This window comes from Perna viridis, chromosome 7, assembly GCF_037379345.1.
Source record: "Perna viridis isolate PV_CMFRI_1.1 ecotype Kerala chromosome 7, ASM3737934v1, whole genome shotgun sequence".
Taxonomy (NCBI): domain Eukaryota; kingdom Metazoa; phylum Mollusca; class Bivalvia; order Mytilida; family Mytilidae; genus Perna; species Perna viridis.
In genome coordinates this window covers 39,061,912-39,085,040 of record NC_142451.1, presented here as the reverse complement: position 1 = coordinate 39,085,040, position 23,129 = coordinate 39,061,912, and the positions used below count along the sequence as shown (strand labels likewise).

Genomic DNA, 23,129 nt, shown 5'->3' with positions numbered 1-23,129 from the left:
TTTATGAATATTTTATTTTACCATTATAGTCATTACACAGAGAGATATATTGTGACCGCCTTTTTACACTTCTCTGTAACTGATTTCTCAGCTTCTGTCATAGTATCCAACTTAAGGAGGTAGATCTAGGGTAAGGGTCACAAATCTTACAAATCATTGGAACGTTTGTATTCACCATTTTAGAACAATGTCACTTGGTTTGATTTCATTCTGTTTCAAAGGAAAGCTTGAAAGGTTTTGGTGAAATTGAATATGATGATTTTAAGAGTTTTGTCCCTTTCTCTAGGTTTACCTCCTTAAGGGTTTATCATGGTAAAATTGTAAGCACAACTCTTAGAGATTTTGATGAAATTTTATAAAAAGATTGGGTTTCTTGTTTTTGTGCAATAAGGAGAATAATTGATTTAGGAAATCTCCAAAGTGGGTTAATTTGACTGAATGGTTTTATATTTGACAAGCATGTAATTAAATTTTTACTGTATAACTTTTAAGCAAATGGATTTCTATGATACTGTTCAAGATGTTTTATTTATACCTCAAAGGTTAGACATTGTCTTGGAGGTTATGACTTGGTTTGTTTTGGAGGTTATGACTTGGACTGTTTTGGAGGTTATGACTTGGTTTGTTTTGGAGGTTATGGCTTTGACTGTTTTGGAGGTTATGGCTTTGACTGTTTTGGAGGTTATGACTTGGTTTGTTTTGGAGGTTATGGCTTTGACTGTTTTGGAGGTTATGACTTGGTTTGTTTTGGAGGTTATGACTTGAATCTTGTCAGCATTATGAATTGTAAAGGACCAAACCCATGTAATATTTTTGTTTCCAAACATTAGCATAAGTAAAAGTATGGATCTCTATGGAATTGTAACATTTGATTTCATACCACAACAAAAGAAATGTTTTGATTGATTTTTAAATTGTAACTAACTGTTAAAGAAAATGATGGAAAGAAAGTACTTGAAAAAAAAAAATATCGGTATCATTCTTTACAAAAATGTATCACACAGTTCATGGCAAAAAAGGCTGTTAATGATTTTGGGCTTGGTGATGCAGCCAATGACAGAAAAATACTTTATGGCTGTCCAGGCAGTAATGTGAATAAAAGTGTATGCTATGAAGTTGTAGTACTAGGTTCCATACTACAAAAGTAGGGTTAAAAGGTTAAGACCCTACCATTTAGGAAGGGGTCAGAGATAAATATTTTGATTATCTTTTATTTGTAGCTGTATAATTCAAAATTCTTTGGTCACAATTATTCTGATCAGAATTTTTTTTCGAACATTTCATCACATCCAAAATAAAAAGATGTATAAAGTTTGAATGCTGTGTCCATCCTTGTCACTGAAAATAGTTTGACATTTGTGGTCATATCAAGCTGAAGTTTGAATGTTGTGTCCATCCTTGTCACTGAAAATAGTTTTTGACATTTGTGGCCATATCATGCTGCACCATGCAAACTATTCAAAATGAACTGAAACACACTACATCAGGAAGATGTTTTCTTGTACTTCAATATAAAGGGGTCACCAATAGAGTTACAAAATGAAAAAAATCGTTAACTACTTCATCAATATTGCACAAATCTATTTTGTATGTATGTGGGAAAAAAAAAACATTGAAAATATTAACTTGGTATGTAAGTTCAAAATAATGTTTTAAATTAACCCCACATTTTTTGGCGGACAGGGTTAAAGAAGTAAGAATTTTTGGAAAAAGTGAGGAACAAATTCTCATAGTTGGATAAATAACCGCTCAAAAAAAACCCTTTAAACTACTTGAATCTCAGTTTCTGTACTTTTGCTGGTAAGCTTTGGATTTTATATGTTAAAATTTTACCTCAGAGTAGTTGAACAGAGCTGAACTTTCAATGGGACAATTTAACATTTAGTGTCATGCAATATATAGATATACTGAACTTTTCAAAAATAAGCACATCATTAGTAAATAGAATTAAGTTACTATAAGCATATAAATTGAAAGCTGATGTAGTCATGTAGGAAATATAAGATCTTGAATCCAAATATAAACAATCTCAAATTTACAGTATAACCATCAAAGGAAACTGATATTGGTAGCAAAAACTTATTTCATGTCAATAAGTCTGTGTTAAGTAAAGGAGACCTTGATCTTTGACCTACCCATTGCAAAATTGAAAAAAAAATATAAGTATTGATAAATTTTGGCTGTATTAAATGCAATACAGACACACAAAAGTTATTAAGAAAACTAATTTTTGATAGACTGATGGACCAATACTCTAGGCTGTGTGACTAATTTTGGCAAAGATAAATCTACTTTCTAAATTAATTTAGAAAAAATCTGGATTAAGGTCAATTTTTGCGATACCCACTTTTGTAAGCTTCTGTAATGGTACTAAGAAAAATAATTGGATTGTACTGAGAGTGTTGGTTGCGTAAAATTTGTTAACTTTCAAATAATTGTTTCATGTTCAGTATTCTGCATGACAGGTTTTTTTCTTGTATTTCCACAAGCTAATTTACTAATTTTTATCCATATCTTTGCTTAATTATTTTTTATGATTAATGAAGGTCTTTTAACTACATGCAATAACAATAAATCTGTATATGCAGAAATGAATACAACTCATTTTACTCAAAATAGTACTTTATGAGCAACTCTGCAAGTGTCTCTAGAAAAGCAGAGATGCTTACCCTGGCCTACTGGTGCACATGGTCTATGCTCCCAGTTTTTAGTGAAGTATGGGTTGCTCATTCACTTTTGTTTCTCTGATATTTGTTATTTATGTCCTTTGTTGTGTGTGTCTGTTTTCCTTGTCAGTGTTTGGTCTTTATCCTCATCTTATCTTATATTCTTTTGATTTCCACATTTTTTTTGCAATAAGACATTGCAATATACCTGGAGTCACATTTTCATCTTCGTGTACAATTGCAGTAGTAAAGATTTGAGTTGATGTGTGATAAGCAGTGGCAGATCCAGGGGGTTTTGGGGACCCTGTAACCTCCCTTTTTAGCTCACCTGGCCGTAGGCCATGTGAGCTATTGCCATCACTTGTCGTCCGTTGTCGTCGTTACCAATTTCTTCAAACATCTCCTCTGAAACTACTGAATAGATTTGCATGAAACTTATAATGACTGTTCCTTAGAGTATCATACACAAAATGAGCATTTGGATTTTTGGTCAGTTAAAAAACATGGCCACCTTTACTAAAAATTGAATATGGGTCAGACAGCAGATTTTTGCATATATCTCCAAAACCGTTAGGTGTAGCTAAATTCTGACACAGGATAAAAGTATTCAGCATGATGATCTATCTGTGGTCAAATTTTGGTGAAATTTTGTTGTCCCATGTTGGAGTTATTGCCCTTTTTAGGCATTTTTTGCTGTTTTTGATGTTATTACTTTCAAAAATCTTATCCTCAGAAACTACTTTACAGAATTCAATGAAAGTTGGTATTTTTTGTTTTTTAGGGTACCATTTACAAAATGACCGTTTAAATTTTTGATCGGTTAAAAAACATGGCCGCCTTTACTAAAAAATAGAACATAGGGGTCATACAGTAGTTTTTTGCATATATCTCCAAAACCAATAGGTTTGGCCAATATCTTTCAATTGCTGTAATATCCTTATTATAAGGCCTACCAAAGTATCCAGGGATCAAAGTTGTTAGACAACTCCATGTAAGGGTTATTGCCCTTGAGAGGTGAAAAATGACTTTTTTTTTTTTACAGTTTTCAGCCTATATCATGAAAACTATGATATAAACTACTCTTATTATAAGGCCAACAAAAGTCTTCAGGGATCAAAGTTGTCAGACGACTCCATATCAATTACTGTTTTTTTTTTGCAGTTTTCAATCAATATCTTGAAATTATAGTAGACAGAATGAAACTTTTGATTGATGAAATGATCCTCATGATAAGTCCTACCTATGTCTTCATGGAGTCAAAATTGTCGGACAACTTCTTGTTAGAGTTATTGCCCTTGAAAGGCAAAAATTTAACCAGGTGAGCGATTCAGGCTCCTAGAAGCCTCTTGTGTTGGAAATGTTTTGTTAATTTTGTGCAAAATTTTGCAAAAAATTTAGCCTGGAATGAGGAAAATACTAGGTTATGTCATCAAAATTTATTATAAAATAGTGGCATTAAAAATGGATGTAAAAGTACAATGGTAAAATGATATGTAAAATATGTGTTAACACTCCAATACACAAAGTACATTTGCACTAAAAATCCCTTCTCTTATGGAAGAGAATCCTATTGATTTTCAAAATCTTAAAAAAATCAAAACATTTTTAGTATTACACGTATCATTTTTTACATTGTAAAATGTAGTCGGATCAAAATGTATACCGGTACATGTATGTGCTCTATTCAAAGCAAAACAAAAGCATTTAAGAGAATTATTTTACCAATGTTCTTATAATTGTACATGTATTTAACACATATGCTTAGATTCTGTACCAGTATTGTCTAGAAAAGCATCCTGGGCTTTAAATTTTGTCAGTATAGATGATTAACAAAAATCTATAAAACATTTTAAAGGCGAAAATGAGACGATGAAGTGAGAATGAAATTTCATAATATAAGAATATAAAATAAATATTAGCTGAAAAAAATGACATGTATGTGGAAGTATACAATGGTTGGATTTCATTATTATCACATTGAATTTGCGTCTAAATACGTACAAACTCATTTTTTTTCAGGGTCATGTAAGGGACAGTTTCCTCCCAAAAGTTTCAAACATAATTTTATGAGGAAAACAAAAAATCAGAAGTACTGATAAAAGAAGTAAATATACAATACACTTATCCCTACCATTAAAATCTAGAATAAAAAAACTGGACTTAACAATTCTGTCTGGTTTGTCAACAGTTCAAAATATTTAGAAGGAAATTACAAATATTGAAAAATACCTTTACAAAAACTAGGTAATCTTTATATGAAACCAAAACATACAGAGGGGTAATTCTTGAACAGAAAATATGGTAATTAAGATTTGAATCTTATAAGTTAAAAAATAATGATGTTTTGGATGATATCATTGAATTAGCAACAATAACAAGCAATCTTCAACATTCATAAATACAAGAACAAATTGATATATAACAATCTATATACAAATGAGACCTGATTTTATAAAAATAGATTTCAACAGATCTTTATGAAAATTGAGAATCTTACATAAGTAAAATTTCATATCTTAAAACAGAACAGACAAACATGTACATTCAATAACATTTATGTCATTAACATGAAAAAATGGTCCTAAAAGCTATTGGCCATTTGAATTACAAACAAAAACCTTTGTAGACAATGACACTAACTCTCTGCCATGTACATTATGATATTCATATTAAATAATCATCACAAAGACATAGATTTCATCAGAACTTATAGCTGTTCTAAAGAACCATTTCATAAAAACCTTTACCTCTAAATCTGGTTTTGTACTTTGCTATAGTTCTGATCACAATGTAGTATTCTATAAATGTTCACAGAAAATACAAATGATACTGTGAAAGTATTATTGTTCATGGGGTACCATTTTTTGTGGTTTTCGTGGGTAGGTCAAACCACAAAATTTGGTTCCCAATGAAAAGGAGATTTCCATTGATGTGTATACTCAAAAACATTAAAACTACAAATTCAAGAATCCACGAACTTGTGTAAATTCTTCCCTTATCCACAAAAAATTGGTATCCATGAATTCAAGTACTTTCACAATACTGTCAAGTATCATGTATGGTACAGACGTGAAATATATATTTTGCATGGTGCTGTGGTAAAATTTTCTGCCAATAATGTGACTTAAACACAGGAATTATTGTTGGTCACAGTAAAATTAAGAAGAACTTGGCAGGTTTTCATCTTGGCACAGCACAAACTCTGCCAAGAATTTTGCCAAGAATAAAAAAATCCTTTGCTGACAATTAAGGTATTGCCTTTCACATGCCAGTATTACATGTATCTTAAATATATCTAGATAATTAAACAAAACAACTCTGAATTTTATGTAATGTAAATAAGGAAAAAATGTTCAGAAGTATCTATCTGATACTGTGAAAGTTCTTTAATTCGTGGATCAGGGATAAAACACAAGTTCGTGGATTCTTGAAAAATGAATGAAAAATGAAAAATGTGCAGGTGAAAATTTCTGATACTAAGTAAAGTTCAGCACCTGTTATAACAAAGGACAAAACCGAAGTTAAGAAAGTGGTTTAAATTTTTTTTAACATGGTTCACTGGAAAAGTTTTTAGACATCAAACATGTTTATCAATGAATGTAAGAAATAGAGCAATAAAGGAGGTAGACCTAGGATAAGGGACACAACTCTCACAAATCATTGGAACGTTTGTATGTACTATTTTACATCAATCTCGTGTAAGCATCAACGTAACTAGGACTGTTTTCATTCCGTTTCAAAGGAAAGCTTGAAAGGCTTTGGTGAAATTGAATATGATACAAACATATCACTGATTTAAAGAGTTATGTCCCTTACCCTAGGTCTACCTCCTTTAATAAAAAATAATCACTAATAAAAATACTACAATTTTCATCTACATTGTAATATAATATACAGATACATGTATAAATTTCATAAGTTAAGCACTTTAACTGCTGAAATAATAAAAATGGCCTAGTAATATTTTAGTGACTTTTTGTCAATTTAACTAAACGAGACAGTTTCTGGTTAACATATTTCTTTTAACTTATATCTTAATTACTGTGATTATTGTGGGAATTTTAAATCATTTGAGATCACATTTTTGCACCACAAAAAAAAAAATATCACAAATTTGCACAGATCATAATCATAAAAATGATTAAACATAATATAACTTTAGTGATAACCTTCATATAAATTTATAAGTGAAATATTCAGTTTTTTGGCTGAGTTAATAAAAAATATTACAAGTTGAGTTTTTCTTCAAATCTTTTCAAAATTCATATGCTGTTAACTCAAATATTGAGCAATTGAATCGCTGAAAATAGGCTTGTGAAAAATCTTAATTTAAAGTCAAATTTTCATAAATGTACCAATCTTCAACATTAGACATGACTGTTACATGTGTACTTTTGATTAATGGAAAAAGTTGTGAAAGAGTATGAATTATTGCACACTGCTACTGTTATGACATAAAATAAACAAAAAGTGTTGCTATAGCAATAAGTACAATGGACGATGTTATGGAAGACCCACTAAGGAAGGAGAACTCTGTGACTGTTTGATCTATCAATGTGGCTGGCCCTCCAGCTGAAAATATAAATAATCAGATATTAGTTTAGAATGACTGAAACATAACATAAAAAATAAATAATTGTGACTGAGTAATGTTGAGACTGTACACTTATTCATATTTTTCTGAAATTTAGTTGATTCATCGGCGATGATTTAATCCTCAATCTATTTGCTGCTGTTTCTGGATGTGAAAATAAAAACATGCAAACGAAATGAAGAGTTATTGCATCTAATGCATGTATTTGATACATTACAAAAACATGAAAATTACATTATGCAAAAATATTGTTACCAATTTTTACAACAGAAATGCAAAATTTTCAACCTGTGAAAAAAAAAACACCTATAGGGTTGAAGTAATACTTACAAGAAACGCACAAATACATCATTTTAAATGTTTTATGGTTTCTTCAATAATCCTTTGTATTAACAAACTTGTGCTTTGTTTTCAATATCACATTATGAGCAACATTGTATCAGCCTTACCAATTGCAAAATAAACTGTTGGTGACTTCTGTCCATCTCCGGCTGAACTAACTGCACTTATTCTAAGTGCATAAACAACTCCCTGTTCTAGGCTGTTCAAGGTGTGACGAGTTGGTGAGAAATTAGTCTCATACTCAAAAGCTGTACGGAAATTCTCATTGGAAGGCCACAGGAAAATCTAAATATAAATTTGTGGTATTAAATTTAACTTCTGTTTTTTTTTTCATTGACTTAAGTCAAAATTTAGCTATGACTTATACCCAACATCGACTTATAGGTAAAAAAATATGGTACTTATTTAATATTCACACTTATGTCCCAGAAAGCAATTTTAACTAGCATATTTCTAATTGCATATAAAACATTTCTAAAAAAAAATTAGAAGTTAATATAAAAACAAAATTATTTCTCACAAAAGACACAAGCATATTCCTATTTTTATCCATGTGAAATATCCTTATCTTACCCATAGCTGAGATACCCTTATCTCACCCATAGGTGAGACTTTTTTTATGTCACAATAAAACTCTTTATGACGTCCTGTAAATTGAAAGGAATTTCGGCAAGCAGAGCATTTTTTACTGATGTAATAATCACAAATTTAATTCTAAAAGTGAAAAAAATATTCAAACACCACTAGAAAATGCAAGACTAGGAATATGCTGAGCTGAATTTTTATTTTGCTTGCTCGCAGGAGCAACATCCTGCATGTTGGCTAGTCATCCAACTAAGCTTCCCGACTGAAGCCGCATAGGCTCTTGTGCTACCGCAGTGGTATCCTTCCCTGCTTGAGTCCTGTATGCTATCGGGCTATCTGTGGGGAAGCTTCCCGACTAACACTGCATAGTTAAACCCTGTGATTGGTTGAATACCATTGACCACAAATTTTACAGTCTTTGGTGTGACATGGTCTACAATGGAGCCCATGACCACTGGCAGTAGATATTAGCATGCTACCACTAGTTCACTGAGGCATACCTTATAACCTATGACGGTAGCTTCATCGGTCGTAATCAATACTCCTCTCCATGTAACATCTACTGAAGTAGAACCATGTGGGTGAACTCTTACTTCTGTTGGGTAATGGTGCGTTGCTGAAAATGAAGAGCCATTTAAGTAGTAGCCTTTGTAAGTATCATGCAAATTCTGTAAAATGTGATACACCTCAAAAAAGCAACACACTTTTATTTTTATTGTTAATTTGCTTTACAGGTCAATATAGTGAAGTGTATAATTATTCATTCCAATCTTTCTGCTCTTAGGAGATAATCTACATGGAAAATCCAATAGTTTCTACTATATTTTAGCATCATTTATAGTTATCTCCCTTAGTGTCATTTAAAGAGTTATTTCCCTATACATTGTATTTGAATTCTAAAGTACATTCTATATAAGTTTTATCTCCTATGAAAAAGGGCTATATGAAAAGCCACCATGTCACTTTCTGTTTACTATGACAATTCAAACAAAATATCAAAAATAAAAATATGTAGGCTTTCCAACCCTGAATCACATTTTGCATGATTCTTATGTGGAGTGCTACTTAAGAACTAAAACCGTAGGTTTTTTGGCTAAATTTCCAGTAGACATCAAGACATCAAGGCAAGGAAATAAAAGCACACCAACACCAGAATGAATGTGTTTAGAAGGTAGATTCAAGGATCATAAAAATGACATCATGCTAAATTAAAATCTTCCAATTTTTTCAACCTGTCAAAATATGACATAGCTTTGAAATAAAAAGTTATATTGTCCCTTCAAACTTTCTTTTCAATGCTTCTTATGTATTTGAATCAATGTCTGAAAGAAAGTTTAAGGAGGTAAACCTAGAGTAAGGGAAATTATTGAGATGTTTGTATCATATTCAATTTTACCAAAGCCTATCAAGCTTTCATTTAAAACAGAATGAAATCAATCCAAGTTACTTTGATGCTTACATGAGATTGATGTCAAATGCTGAATACAAACGTTCCAATGATTTGTAAGAGTTGTGTCCCTTACCCTAGGTCTACCTCCTTAAATAACCCTGCTAATTTTTCAGTTAACACCCTAGGACAGTTCATCAGGTAATGGTCATCCTATCAATGGAAGACCAACTCCAACTAATGAAGTTAACTATTTTGTTTGCTATAAAAACTTACGATCATTAGCAGTTTCACAATTGTATGGGTCAGACTTTGGTCCAAGTCCAGCTGTGTTAAAAACCTGGACATCAAATGTAGAGTAATGGTTGATCTTGAGACCAATGACAATTCCATGGGTAGGAACTACACCATTTTCCAAGTTAAACCGAATAAATTGCTTATATATAATAGTTTTGTCTTCTTTAGGCTGTGTTGTCCAGTAGTTGACCTATTAAAAGCAAAAGATCTACATCTACATCATTATTTATCCAAACTGCAAAAACCAAATAATAAACTAAGACTGGTTTACATGGGATCTGTAACTGTTTCTGAATCAGAAATAAAAGCAAATTTGGTAGGTTTCAGACATACATGAATCACCTCCTGTCTGATTTTTATAAAGACTGCTACGTAATAATTAAAAATCATTTTTACAAGATTTAATATACTGTACTTTACTTTTTATTACCTATCCCAACTCACGAATTTCCGGCCTCTGTATGTCTTATTTGATTTTCAGTTTTATTTTTTTTTTATTAATTTTGTGTACAATGATGTTTTGGGGCCAGATGACCCCTACCCAGTGGTGTGAGAGTTTCCTCATTGTTCATTGAAGACCAATTGGTGGCCTTGGGCTGACATTTTCATCCTGGCGGAGTTGTTGTCTCTTTGAAATATTGACCATACCTATTCTCGTTATATAACCTATTTAATATTTAAATTGATTTATTTTCCATAATTTCACAAGAAAGACAAATTCATGACAACAAATCACTTGAATAAGTCCCTTCATTACTTAATACATATCAAAATGAATGTGAGCTGGAGAAATTAATAATGATAAAGTCAAATTAACGCCTTGAAACACAAAAATCATGTTTAGATTTACATAGGATTATCACATGATTATTATATGATAATCATACTTTCACAAACACATGATTATCAATTGTTTTCAAGCTAAAATTAAATTATGATAACCATATGATTACCACGTTAAATATCATATGATTGTCATATGAATTGAGCACCATATGATTATCACATGTGGCAAATTTGTTGATATCAAAGAGCAACAGAAATCACTTACAAGATATGAATCAATTCATTAATTTGGAAGCCAAGATTTTTGTGATAAAATTTTCTCTATCATTCCATATAGTGAAAAATGACAAAATTCAACACAACAAAAAGTTGATATCAGACAGAACTTGACCATGTACACCCAATCTATATGAAGCCACACAACAAATTTGAAATCAACCCATCTATTGGGAGTTGAGATAATTGCAATGAAATTTTCATGGACACAGTGATTCCAAAAAATACCACCCAATCATTGAGTGGGGGTATATAAGTTGGTTTACAGTATGAAAACATACCTGGAATCCATCAATTTGTCCACCAACTTTCTCCCTTGTATTCTCAATCGGTGTCCAGTATACATCCATAGCTGTGGAGTTGATGGCAATACAGTGACTTAAAACTGGAGATACACCTGGCACTGTAAACAAAGGTATAATTGTACATATTTAATAATGAATTAAAATACTTTTAGTAGGGGTATATAGTGATAGGGGTGTCCTAAAGGTGGGGACCCATTCTCCTACACCACGGATTAAAACTTAATGGAACTTTCACAGAATCTTTGTTACGGTACATATTCCCACTTTAAATCTTCTATTTTACAATTTCATCCAAATCAATTTGAAGGTCAAAGGTCACCAAAAATCATCATAAATGAATGTGTTCAACATATGAACCAACATTTAAGGAGGTAGACCTAGTGTATGGGAAATAACTTTCAATCAGTGATATGTTTGTATCATATTCAATTTCACCAAAGACTTTCAAGCTTTGTTTCGAAACAGAATGAAATCAGTCCAAGTTACTTTGATGTTTACATAAGATTGATGTAAAGTTGTGAATACAAATGTTACAATGATTTGTAGCAGTTGTGTTCCTTACCCTACGTCTACCTCCTTAAATGAAGTAAATTATCAGCAAAAAGGAAATACTGTGAAAGTATTTTATTTCATGAATACCAATTTTCGTGGATTAAGAAAGAAACACTAGTTCTTGGATTACTGAATTTGTGGTTTTAAGGTTTTTTAGTATATACATCAATGGGATTCTCCTTTTCATTGGGAACCAAATTTTGTGGTTTGGCCTTACCACTAAAAAACACGAAAATAGGTACCCATTGAACAAAAGTACTTTCACAGTAGTATTCAGCATTACATTTGTCGAATATAAATGAAATTTAATTAGCCCCTGAGCAAAAGAAGGTATTTCAATACCAATACTTACTGTTCATGGCAGAATATATCACTTTTTGAGTAGAGTTCTGTCCCCTTCCATAGTTGTTACCAGGCATAATCATCACATTATAAGGGAGATAATAATTTTTTTCTCCGACAAGGGTCACAAATGAAAGCTGTTTCTTACCAATATCTTTATCTGTGTTAGTATAATTTCGCTAAAAAATTAAAGTACGTTTTAAATTTTCTAAAAATATTACAATATATACCAGTATACATGCTTTTTATTTCATATGAATATGACTTAAGGAGGTAGACCTAGGGAAAGGGACACAACTCATACAAATCAGGGGAATGTTTGTATTCAGCATTTTACATCAATCTCATGTAAGCATCAAAGTTACTTGGACTGATTTCATTCTGTATCAAATGAAAGCTTGATAGGCTTTGGTAAAATTGAATATGATACAAACATATCACTGATTTAAAGAGTTATGTCCCTTACCCTAGGTCTACCTTCTTAAGATTTTTGTTTATTTAGCAAATTCTCAATCAAGCGAAATAATGCACTTAACACTATGATATTGTGGTAGACATTTCTGGCAAACACAAAACTTTCAGTAAGGATGTTCAGGGCATAAATAACCCTTGATAAATTGACGAATGACCTAAGATATATATAGCAAACTGAACGACTAACATGAAGATACATACTTTCTATTATTCCATTGGTATTTGAATTTATATTTGATAGAAAATTTACATCTCCATGTCAATTATCTGTAATGGTCATTCAATCAAGGGAAGACCAACTCTATTCCATGAACATTATCATTTCATGTGCTATAATACTTACAGCAGTCCAAACATCTGTAGTTGTTCTTTTCCAAAATATAGTATAGTAAAGTCCTGCCCCACCATGATACTTAACTGGCAATGGCTGTAAATACACAGGAGATGAGGTACATTAACTGCAAAAATTTGCCCCCTAAATTTCACGACAAGAACAGTAATAAAAAATCTTTAAATAATTATTTCATTGAACTACACAGGGATAAAAATTAGGAAACACAAGCCGGTAGCCCAGACCATATTTTTATTTAATATTTTCTATATGTTCAACTAAATTTTACCTGAAAGTTTGGTAGCCCATCTCAAAATCTAGTAGCCGTGGGCTACTGGGCGTCTGCTAATTTTTATCTCTGTTCACAAATTAGTACAGTTCTATTACCATTAAACTCTAATGACACTGGTGTTGCTCAAGCCATTTTGCATCTATCCATAGTTGTCAATAATTTTTCATGACTGCATGTAACCTTTCAAGGAATTACTCAAAAACTTTAAAAGTTCTTCCTTATATATATTTATATTTATTTTTTTTTTTTCTGTGACTGTTTTCTTGATTAAGACAAAAAGGCCTCTAAACTGATACATTTCTTAACAGATTCCAAGGTTCAATACTTACATGCCATTTGACAGTAAGATCTCCAACACTCCCTCCACCACCAGTGAGATTCAGAGAAATCTGATTATAGTCAAGATCTGGAGCAGCTGATCTGGTTTGGTAGTATGCTAGAATAAGAATTTGACTGATTGATTGATCACCGATTTTATGTAGATAGAAAAAGGTGGAAATTGACAAAATCTTAAGTCTATATATATGTACATACAGAAAGTGAATCATAGGGGTGAAGTACAAGAGAATAATATCTTTAAGCTGAACAAATTAGCAATTTTGAAAAATTTGGCTATGCATAATTAGAATCATTGCATTATCAATAAAAATGAGACAGCACAATTATGTCTGTAACTGCAGTACATGTATTTATTGTATTGTAAATTTTCATAATTTCATTACAAACAGCTCATGTCAGAGATTCTCCCCCAATGTCACTGTCTCATGTCACAGATTCTTCCCCATTGTCACTTTCTCATGTCAGAAATTCTTCCCCAATGTCATGATCTCATGTCAGAGATTCTCCCCAAAGTCACTGTCTGATGTTGGAGATTCTTCCCATTGTCACTGTCTCATGTCAGAGATTCTCCCATATTGCCACTGTCTCATGTCAGAGATTCTCCCCCAATGTCATTGTCTCAGGTCAGATATTCTCCCCCAATGTCATGGTCTCATGTCAGAGATTCTCCCCCAATGTCACTGTCTCATGTCATAGATTCTCCCGCAATGTCATGGTCTCATGTCAGAGATTCTCCCCAATGCCACTGTCTCATGTCAGAGATTCTCCCCAAATGCCACTGTCTTATTTCAGAGATTTTTCCCTATCGTTCAAAAATGTGGCGGGGTTAAAGTACTTTGACATGATCACAACCCTCCCCATTTAAAATCTGGCCACTGGAAAAAACATTACACAATTAAACACACATAAAAATTAGTTCATAATGGTCAGAGTCCCTTGTTACAATGGAAATAAAGAAACTGAATATAAATTACACAAATGTAGAAATTAAGGACTTCTAGCAGCTAATTGACATGCCAGCTCCAGACCAATTTAAGCCTACAAAAAGTTATGTCGCAATCGTATGTTAAAATCAATCCCAATTCTTCCCATGCAGGGTTGAGAATCACAATACATCATAAGTCATACAATAAGGACACAAACCATGTCATGACAAAAACTCTGTTCAATATAATGTTTTAATTTCTATGTAAAGACCTTATGAAAGAATCAATGTTAATACCAAACAAGAGGCTCCCAAGAGACTAAATTGCCCACCTGGTTGAATTTTGCCTTTCAAAGGCAATAAATTTAACAAGAAGTTGTCCAACAATTTTGACTCAAGAAGTCTTCGGTAGGGCTTATCGTAAGGATCATTTTAATCTATCATAGCTTTCAAGATATTGCCTGAAACTGTTAAAAAAAAAGTCATTTTCCCCTTTCAAGGGCAATAACTCTTACAAGGAGTCATCTGACCACTTTTATTTCTGAAGACTTTTGTATTCCTAATAATAAGGATCATTTCTGCTAATGAAAGAATTCAGTTAAAGCTAATGGTTTGGGAGATATATCCTAAAATCTGCTGTCTGACCCTTATGTTCTATTTTTAGTAATGGCAGCCATGTTTTTCTACAAATCATAAATCCCCACTTCAGTTCTATGCAGGATACCCAAAGAAACATTCATAACAAGTTTGGTTTCAATTGGTCAAGTAGTGTCAGAGGAGAAGATTTTTGAAAGAAATAACATTAAAAATAGCAAAAAACAGTGAAAAAGGGCAATAACTCCAACATAGCTTGACATATTAAAACCAAAATTTGACCAGAGATAGATCTCATCATGCTGAACACTTTAACTCAGTCAAAATTAGGCTTAACCTAATGATTTTGGAGATATATGCTAAAATCTGCTGTCTGACCCTTATGTTCTATTTTTAGTAATGGCGGCCTTGTTTTTCAACGAATCATAAATCCCCACAAAAATTCTATGCAGGATACCCCAAGGAACATTCATACCAAGTTTGGTTTTAATCAGTCAAGTAGTTTCAGAGGAGAACAGTTTTGTATAACTGTTAAAGACGATGACGGACGCCAAGTGATGGCAATAGCTCACATGACCTTTGGCCAGGTGAGCTAAAAATGCAATCCTTAACAATTTGACAACAATACCGTAAATGTATCCCTTACAAATGAGCATTATATTCAATTGTTTAGTTAACTTATCAGGTGAGTATCAAGCTTCCCATGCTTTGTGTAGAATAGTATTGTAAAACAAAAGAAGCGTGAGAGATACCCACACATATTGATTCTTTACAAGCACATCATATGATGGTGACACCATATAAAAACAGATTGTTGACAATAGGGAATGAAAAATTATCCCTTTTGTCTTAAATTTTAGTATTAAGTTTACCATTGTTGATATGAATACTAAAATCAAGAAACGGGCATTCTTTATTATCAATATTTGCTTTATTCCAAGACAGTTCTACAGGATATATATCTTTAGTATAAATGTTGAAGTTATTGTTGTTTAGAGCCAAAATACATCCAAATATCTAAAAGTGTTAGTATATTTTTTTACCAAATGTTGTAAATGTTGGAAGGGTCTTTTATTTATTCTAGTCATAAATTGTAATTCTTAACAGTACAGAAAGAAGTCTGCAATAAGTGGTGCATAAGTGGTTCCCATGGGAATTTCAATAACTTGACAATAAATGGTTTTGCCAAAGCATACAAAAATGTTGTTTGACACGAATTTGAGTGCTGTAAGTATATCAAAATAAGTCAAACTAGCATAGTTTTTATGTTTTTCATTACTAAAAAATGGCCTAAAAGAATTCAAACAAATATATTAACATAACTAATTTCTTCAACAGAAACCGAAAAGGTTTTTATGACATAAAATTTGAAATTACCTGAAGGTAAACTGTATTCACCCCATCCTTTGATATTTTTGGCCCTGATCTTAAAAGCGTAGTTATTTCCAGGAAGTAGATTTCTCAGTTGATATGTTCGTTTCTCTTGTGACACATCAGTATCATGTATAGCAGTATCTACATGGAATACTCCTGAAATATTTCAAAATGCAATGAAGTAAATAAGGTAAATATTGTGTACCATTAACCAGAATATTTTTAAAATGTTTCAAAAACAATTTAATTGTAATTTGTCATAATCAGTCAAAATTGTAGTATAAGATTTTAGGCTGATAATATTGGCATCAGTCATCAGTTTTATTTTCTCACTTTTCATTGGCAATTTGAATCGAAACAAGAAAAATTGATACTCCATGAAAAGTTGGGGAATTGTGATAAAAAGATGTTCCACAGTATTCTATTAACAAACAGTAAAAGCTACATGTCTTAGGTTCTCAATGCCTTCCTAACTATTTTTTTTTAAATATCAACAAAATCCAGAAACTAAACAAACAATGCGAAAAATAAACAGCTTGTATAATATATCAACAAAGACCACTTGCATAAGTATTTGGTTCTATTTTTAATACTGTTTATGAGAGGTTACAATTTAACATATGTACAGAATACCGAAACTCGATAGTTATATGATTGGTATTTTTGTATTTACTTGCACTCTTCTTTAAATTCACTTACTTTCAAAACCTTTAGTGGCAGGGTACCATTCTCCAGGCTCTGTATCAACATTAGACATAATTTCGTATTCTAATATTGCATTTCCTCGTTTATCTCCGACTGTCCAAAATAATATAAGACTGTTAGTGGTTATTCTCCCACTATCAGCATAAATCCCTGAGGGTGCCTCAGGAACTCCTGAAAATAAGTGCAAATATCAGGGTTAATGATGTTTTTACAGTGAAACCAGTCCAAACTGTGCCCCTTCAGGGTTAATGATAATTTTTTAAAGAAGCAGTCTTTGTAAGAATCATGCAAATTCCATAATACTGTAAACATATTAATTTTCGTGGTGTACTAACTTTTGCTATTTTTGCGGTTGTCCAAGAACATGAAAATTAGTACCAGCGAAAATATACTCATATTACCAAGTCTTTTGACTTCTAATCATGGTTTCCACAATTTTGAATAGAAACATCGCTTTGTGTAAGAGTCGTATCATTCAATGCAATCAAAAACATATATGGTAAAAGCATGTTGGCTATAATTTCTAGTTTCATGATCATGTTTACATATTTGTATCAATGGTCATTGAGTACCTGTTACATCAAAGAACTGAAATCAATACTGTTCAAACTCTTTCACAAAGAGAACAAAATGTAACTGTCAAACACAAACTACGGGTAGATAGGTATGTTCAGGGTCTGGTTTAGACAGGTATATTCAGGTTTCGGTTTAGAGAGGTGTATGCATGGTTCGATTTAGACAGATTTATTCAGGTTTCAGTTTAGACAGGTATATTCAGGGTCTGGTTTAGACAGGTATATTCAGGTTTCGGTTTAGAGAGGTATATTCAGATTTCGGTTTAGAGAGGTGTATTCATGGTTCGATTTAGACAGATTTATTCAGGTTTCAGTTTAGACAGGTATATTCAGGGTCTGGTTTAGACAGGTATATTCAGGTTTCGGTTTAGAGAGGTGTATTCATGGTTCAATTTAGACAGATTATTCAGGTTTCAGTTTAGACAGGTATATTCAGGTTTCGGTTTAGAGAGGTGTATTCATGGTTTGATTTAGACAGATTTATTCAAGTTTCAGTTTAAACAGGTATATTCGGGTCTGGTTTAGACAGGTATATTCAGGGTTTTGATTTATACAGGGTAACCAATGTAATGATATAATAATTATTATCCTCTATCAGGAAAAACTAAACCATTAATTTGTGATACATGTACAAGCAAATCTTACTGCTAATCTGTTCAGTTTCTAATACATATACTTAATGTACAAGACTTAACTAGCTTCAAGTAAAAGTCTTAAAAAAAATCTAATAGATAACATGTACAGTGCACCCTCGTTATATCATCCTCTCTTTAATAGTGGTCCCTCACTTATCGCTACACTTTTCCAAGGTCCATTTTTCCAAAATTACTGAAGTTTCTATGTAAATATTTCCACGATCTATTGCCAATCTCGCATATCGCCTAAATTTAGCATGGTCCTAAAGGTGGAGGTATATCATGGAGCACTGTATACAAATCCTGAACATGTTCTTTTTGTCACATACCTTTTACAACGACTCTTCCTGAAGCACTCACAGAATTAAGTGGAGTTAAAGCAGTACACTCATATGTACCAGCATGGTAGTACTGTAATGGCTTGATATACAGACCAACAGGATTGTAGGACTGAAAAGATGAAAAAAAGTCATCTTTTGAGCGAGAGCAACTTGAGAATCAAATGAATGATGCATGGTTGTTGGACAGAAAAAAAAAAAACAAAACAAACAATTAGGTTATCCATAAAGAAATAGCTAATCAAAATTGAAAGTATCGTTGTTCAGAAATTATTTTACCAAATGTAAAAATACTCAGTTTTCATGTTCTTACTGGTCTCTTCGAGTTCAAATTCAAGGTCATATTAAGACCATGGTAGCCGACTAAAGGTAATAAACCAAGATGCAAACAGTTTTAAGAACCTCGGTAAAGACACAAAAAAGGGTATTTGTCAGAAAAACTTTTATACAGGAAGAAATGAATAGTCCAAACTTAATCAAAAGGTCTCTCTACTTTGAAGGAGACATAAATTCTTTGAAGAGAAGACAAAGACATAAAAACACAGGTATAAACATTCTACTACTGTAAATTGGGATATTTTGGTCTCCAGTATTTTTTGGTGTTTTCTGTCAAAATGTTTATGTTTAATTTTAATGGATTGGGAATGATAACTGTTTCCTTTTTGCGTGGCAGGTGCGGATCCAAGGACTGGTGTACTGGGTGTACGCCCCCCCCCCTCCTCCTCCCCAAAATCTGTAAGAAAAAAAAACCGCCCCTGACTAATCATTTTATATTATATGTTATATTACTATTAAATAACAGTTTAGATATTTAATGATACAAATGTAGTTATATTTCTTTTATAAAATTATCCAATCCATAAAAAATTAAAAATAAAATATACTGTGAAGTGGCTCAAATTAAGTGTAAATTTAGAATAATATATAAGTGAACAATAGCCACGTTTAAAAGATGAAAAAGAACTACATACAAACAAAATATAAATATAAATATATTTTTCCAGATGCATACACATATAGGACATCACTGAAACTCTGGCATACCCTACTAAATTATTTACCTGTTTATAGAAATATGACTCCTTTTCAATGTCAATCCTCTTTCCATTGAACTTCCAGTCGTAGATAAGGTCGAGGTCTTTGTCGTATGTGGCTTCACATCGTATAAATAGCGTATCATTCTGATAATAAGTGTCATATAGGACTTGAGGTTTATTAGATAATGATGTTCCAGCTGAAAAAAAAAATGTGCAAACCATGTTACACTTGCATGCCAAAAACATAACATAATGTAAATCCATTCATTTTGTGGATTTATTAAATTGAACATATTCACAGGTATCAATATTTTTCTTTGAAAAAATAAGTAGACTTCCATAATTTTGTGGGTAATATTTTTTGTGCTAGTTTGAACCTCATGGAAAAAACTCTAGGTAATGGACATGGCTTCGATAGTTTTTGTTTTGAATATTTCTTATATACAATTAATTTTTTGGATTTACAAGTAGATCTTCCCACGTATCTGGTCTTATGCTGCTGATGAGAGGTTACTCCATGAAACAAGTGTATAGGATATCAATACTTGCACTATTTGCATGGTTGTTGTATTTTTTTGTTGTTTTTTAATTCTGTAAACATTTTTATACTGAAACCCACCTTGTACCTCAAGGGTACAAGCACTGTTATCTTCCCCTTGGTCATTTGTAGCGGTACAGATGTAATCTCCTGCATCACTACTTGTTATATCCCGTATGATAAGATCTCCGTTCAGCGTCATCTCAAATTTAGCTGTGTTATCAGTAGGTTGTTGTCCTGAATTTATAGTGACTGATATATCAGTAATAGCACCACCTGCACTTCGTTTTCTCCATTTTATTGTTGGCTTGGGTGAACCTTCTGGGCGGCAAGGAATTGTGATGTTGCCTCGTACAGCCCCAGACAAAGCGGCTGGTAGGGGATTCTTGGTAAATGTTGGGGCAAATGCTAAAGAAATATTGAAATTTTTTTATTTCAAGAAAAATTGATGAAAAGAACTGAATTATGAAATAGCTTTTGATCTGTAAGGCAAAAAAATAATAAAAAGTACATGTATAATGAAAAAAAAAATATATGAGAACAATAGATAAAAACGTTTATTTTTTCTTCACATCATCACACTAATGTTTCATTATCAAGTCCAACAAAACTTTTATCAACTCCATAATTAAATGACAATTCAAAAAAAAAGTTCTAAAAGAGGAGTTCAAGGAACACCGTCATCAACTCACCCTCTTGGTTTTTTTTATTGGAGTTCGTACTTACATAAAACTCGTAACTGGGCTGAGCTGAGGATCTGTCCACGGATGTTTGTAGCACCACACTGATACATGCCATTGTGTTGTGCAGGATCAGCACTCTGTATAATAAGAATATTTCGCCTAACGAGAAATTTTGTATCAGATGGTAAAATGAGAACACCATTGTGATACCAGCTGTATGATGGTGATGGATTACCATCAGCTAAGCACTGCCAAGTTAGTTGGCTACCAATGTCAATATGTTGAGCACGGAGTGGCATTAAGAAATATGGCTTGGCTGAAATAAAAATAAATACATGTAAAGGATTTGACTAGGTAGTACTTCAAGGTAAAGCCTAAGAACTGTATGCAGGTTTACAAAAGAATGCTCCTTCTTCAACTTTAACTCTCAACATGTAAACAATTACAGTCGAACCTCGTTAAGTCGAAGTTGAAGGGACCATGCAAAAATGTTCGAGGTATCCGAGGTTCGAGTAATCTAAGGTTGAGGACAAACCGGAAATACTAGTAGTTTGGTCCATGATTGTTTCTGTAGTCACATCATTTGTTGTGCTTGTACATGTACATGTACTTCACTTTACATGGTACTTCATAATGTCATGCATTTCATATCGGAAGATATTTTTTGTATGTTGTTTATCATGTTAGAAATACTGAACGGCACCGAGTGTTTTAGTGAAATTTCGTTTTTATTTTTTCTATATCAAAAACGTCATAGTTCATAACATGCTGCTTTGTTTGATTCACAATCAGGAGTATCGTCAAACAATGTGCTCTACAACATTACGATAAAATTTCAAATTCACTAGCGAAAGGAATGTAGTCATTGAAATACCCTTACTATCGTCTGTTTGATGTTTCATTAAATAGTCAGATACCATTTCAATTCATCTATATTTTTTATAAAAATTTTTCAAAATATCAAAATATCCGATATCTGTAATTCGTTTTTTTTAACAACACGCGCAATTTTAAATTAATTAAATAAATAAATCAAACCATAAAGAGTGTCAACAAACTAATTAAGCCACGCTAATTGTTCTTAAAACACACTTCGATCATGGTTTGTAATAAAGCAATCAGTTTTCTGACTAATTAATTGACTTCGAGACATCAGGGTTAATTAACCTCGAAGTCCTATCGAGGGGACTGATTAATTACCTCGAGTTATCCAAGGTTTCGATTCATCAAAGTTCGAGTCATCCGAGGTAAAATTGTATTGGAGTAAGGGGAGTTTTGCTGGACTTTGTAATTAGTTCGAGTTATCTGAGATTTTGACTAATCCAAGTTCGACAAATTGAGGTTCAACTGTAGCTACATTATCACTATTTCAAAGAATCTTAATTTCTTTTATTTCAAAGAAGTTAATTTCTTTCATGCATGCAAATCCACATATGATACTAAATCTCATGTAAAGATTCATAAAATCCATGCCGGGCTACGACAGAACCTCAGTGTCCCTTAGCCTTTAAACTTACTTTGAAGAACCAGTGTGTATTGCTTGCTGACTCTGTTACTCCCCCTGGTGACTTCACAAGTGTATATTCCCTCGTCTTCAGCCTGTGCATTCTTTATAATCAAAACACGATTCAAGTTCTCAAATTTGACCTTATTAGGAATACCACCTTTTCTGGACCACACAAAACTCCAATTGTCTTTGTATCCTGTAGCTCTGATAATAAAAATCAGAAGAACATGATATGCCATAATGATGTTGAAAGTCATATAATTTTGTACTGGAATACCCACTTATTTTCATGATCTGTCTTTCTTTTTTGCTAAGTTTTTGCACAAACTAGCAAAAAACAATGAAAATAAATCCCTTGAAATTGGTCCCTTTATTAAACAATACAAGGTAGTGATTGTAAGGTGTGAAGTTAAATAGCCACAAATCTGAATTTAAATTAGGCGATAAAATTTACTTTTAAGAGTAAATGATCCTGGGCTTTTTTTTATTCCAAAATTAGAGGTCCACCAGAAGCTAGTGAAAATTCCTAAATAAGAGTAAATGAAATTATGGTAGGCCTAGGCCCTATGTAAGTGAAATTTTAATGGTCCTGCATCAGATATTAACTGTCCAGGACCAGCGCTAGTTTGAATCCATGGATGTCTGTTAGG

At 32.4% G+C, this 23,129-nt stretch overlaps 1 protein-coding gene across 2 annotated transcripts in view; it reads right to left on the bottom strand.

The window, feature by feature from the left end:
• Positions 1-4,087: 4,087 nt before the first annotated feature.
• LOC148612633 (contactin-3-like) overlaps positions 4,088-23,129 on the bottom strand; it is a 43,561-nt gene continuing 24,519 nt past the window's right edge. For both annotated transcript variants that reach the window (XM_088594276.1, XM_088594277.1), the window contains exons 12-26: positions 22,490-22,683; positions 21,016-21,288; positions 20,371-20,697; positions 19,776-19,948; positions 18,706-18,826; positions 17,161-17,337; positions 16,465-16,617; positions 13,559-13,665; positions 12,950-13,033; positions 12,143-12,311; positions 11,215-11,336; positions 9,851-10,061; positions 8,688-8,803; positions 7,710-7,887; positions 4,088-7,238 (exon numbers count right to left, since the gene is read on the bottom strand). In XM_088594276.1, coding sequence (XP_088450402.1) covers positions 7,114-7,238; positions 7,710-7,887; positions 8,688-8,803; positions 9,851-10,061; positions 11,215-11,336; positions 12,143-12,311; positions 12,950-13,033; positions 13,559-13,665; positions 16,465-16,617; positions 17,161-17,337; positions 18,706-18,826; positions 19,776-19,948; positions 20,371-20,697; positions 21,016-21,288; positions 22,490-22,683 — 2,530 coding nt within the window. In that variant the 3' untranslated portion in view covers positions 4,088-7,113. The remainder of the gene's footprint in view (positions 7,239-7,709; positions 7,888-8,687; positions 8,804-9,850; positions 10,062-11,214; positions 11,337-12,142; positions 12,312-12,949; positions 13,034-13,558; positions 13,666-16,464; positions 16,618-17,160; positions 17,338-18,705; positions 18,827-19,775; positions 19,949-20,370; positions 20,698-21,015; positions 21,289-22,489; positions 22,684-23,129) is intronic.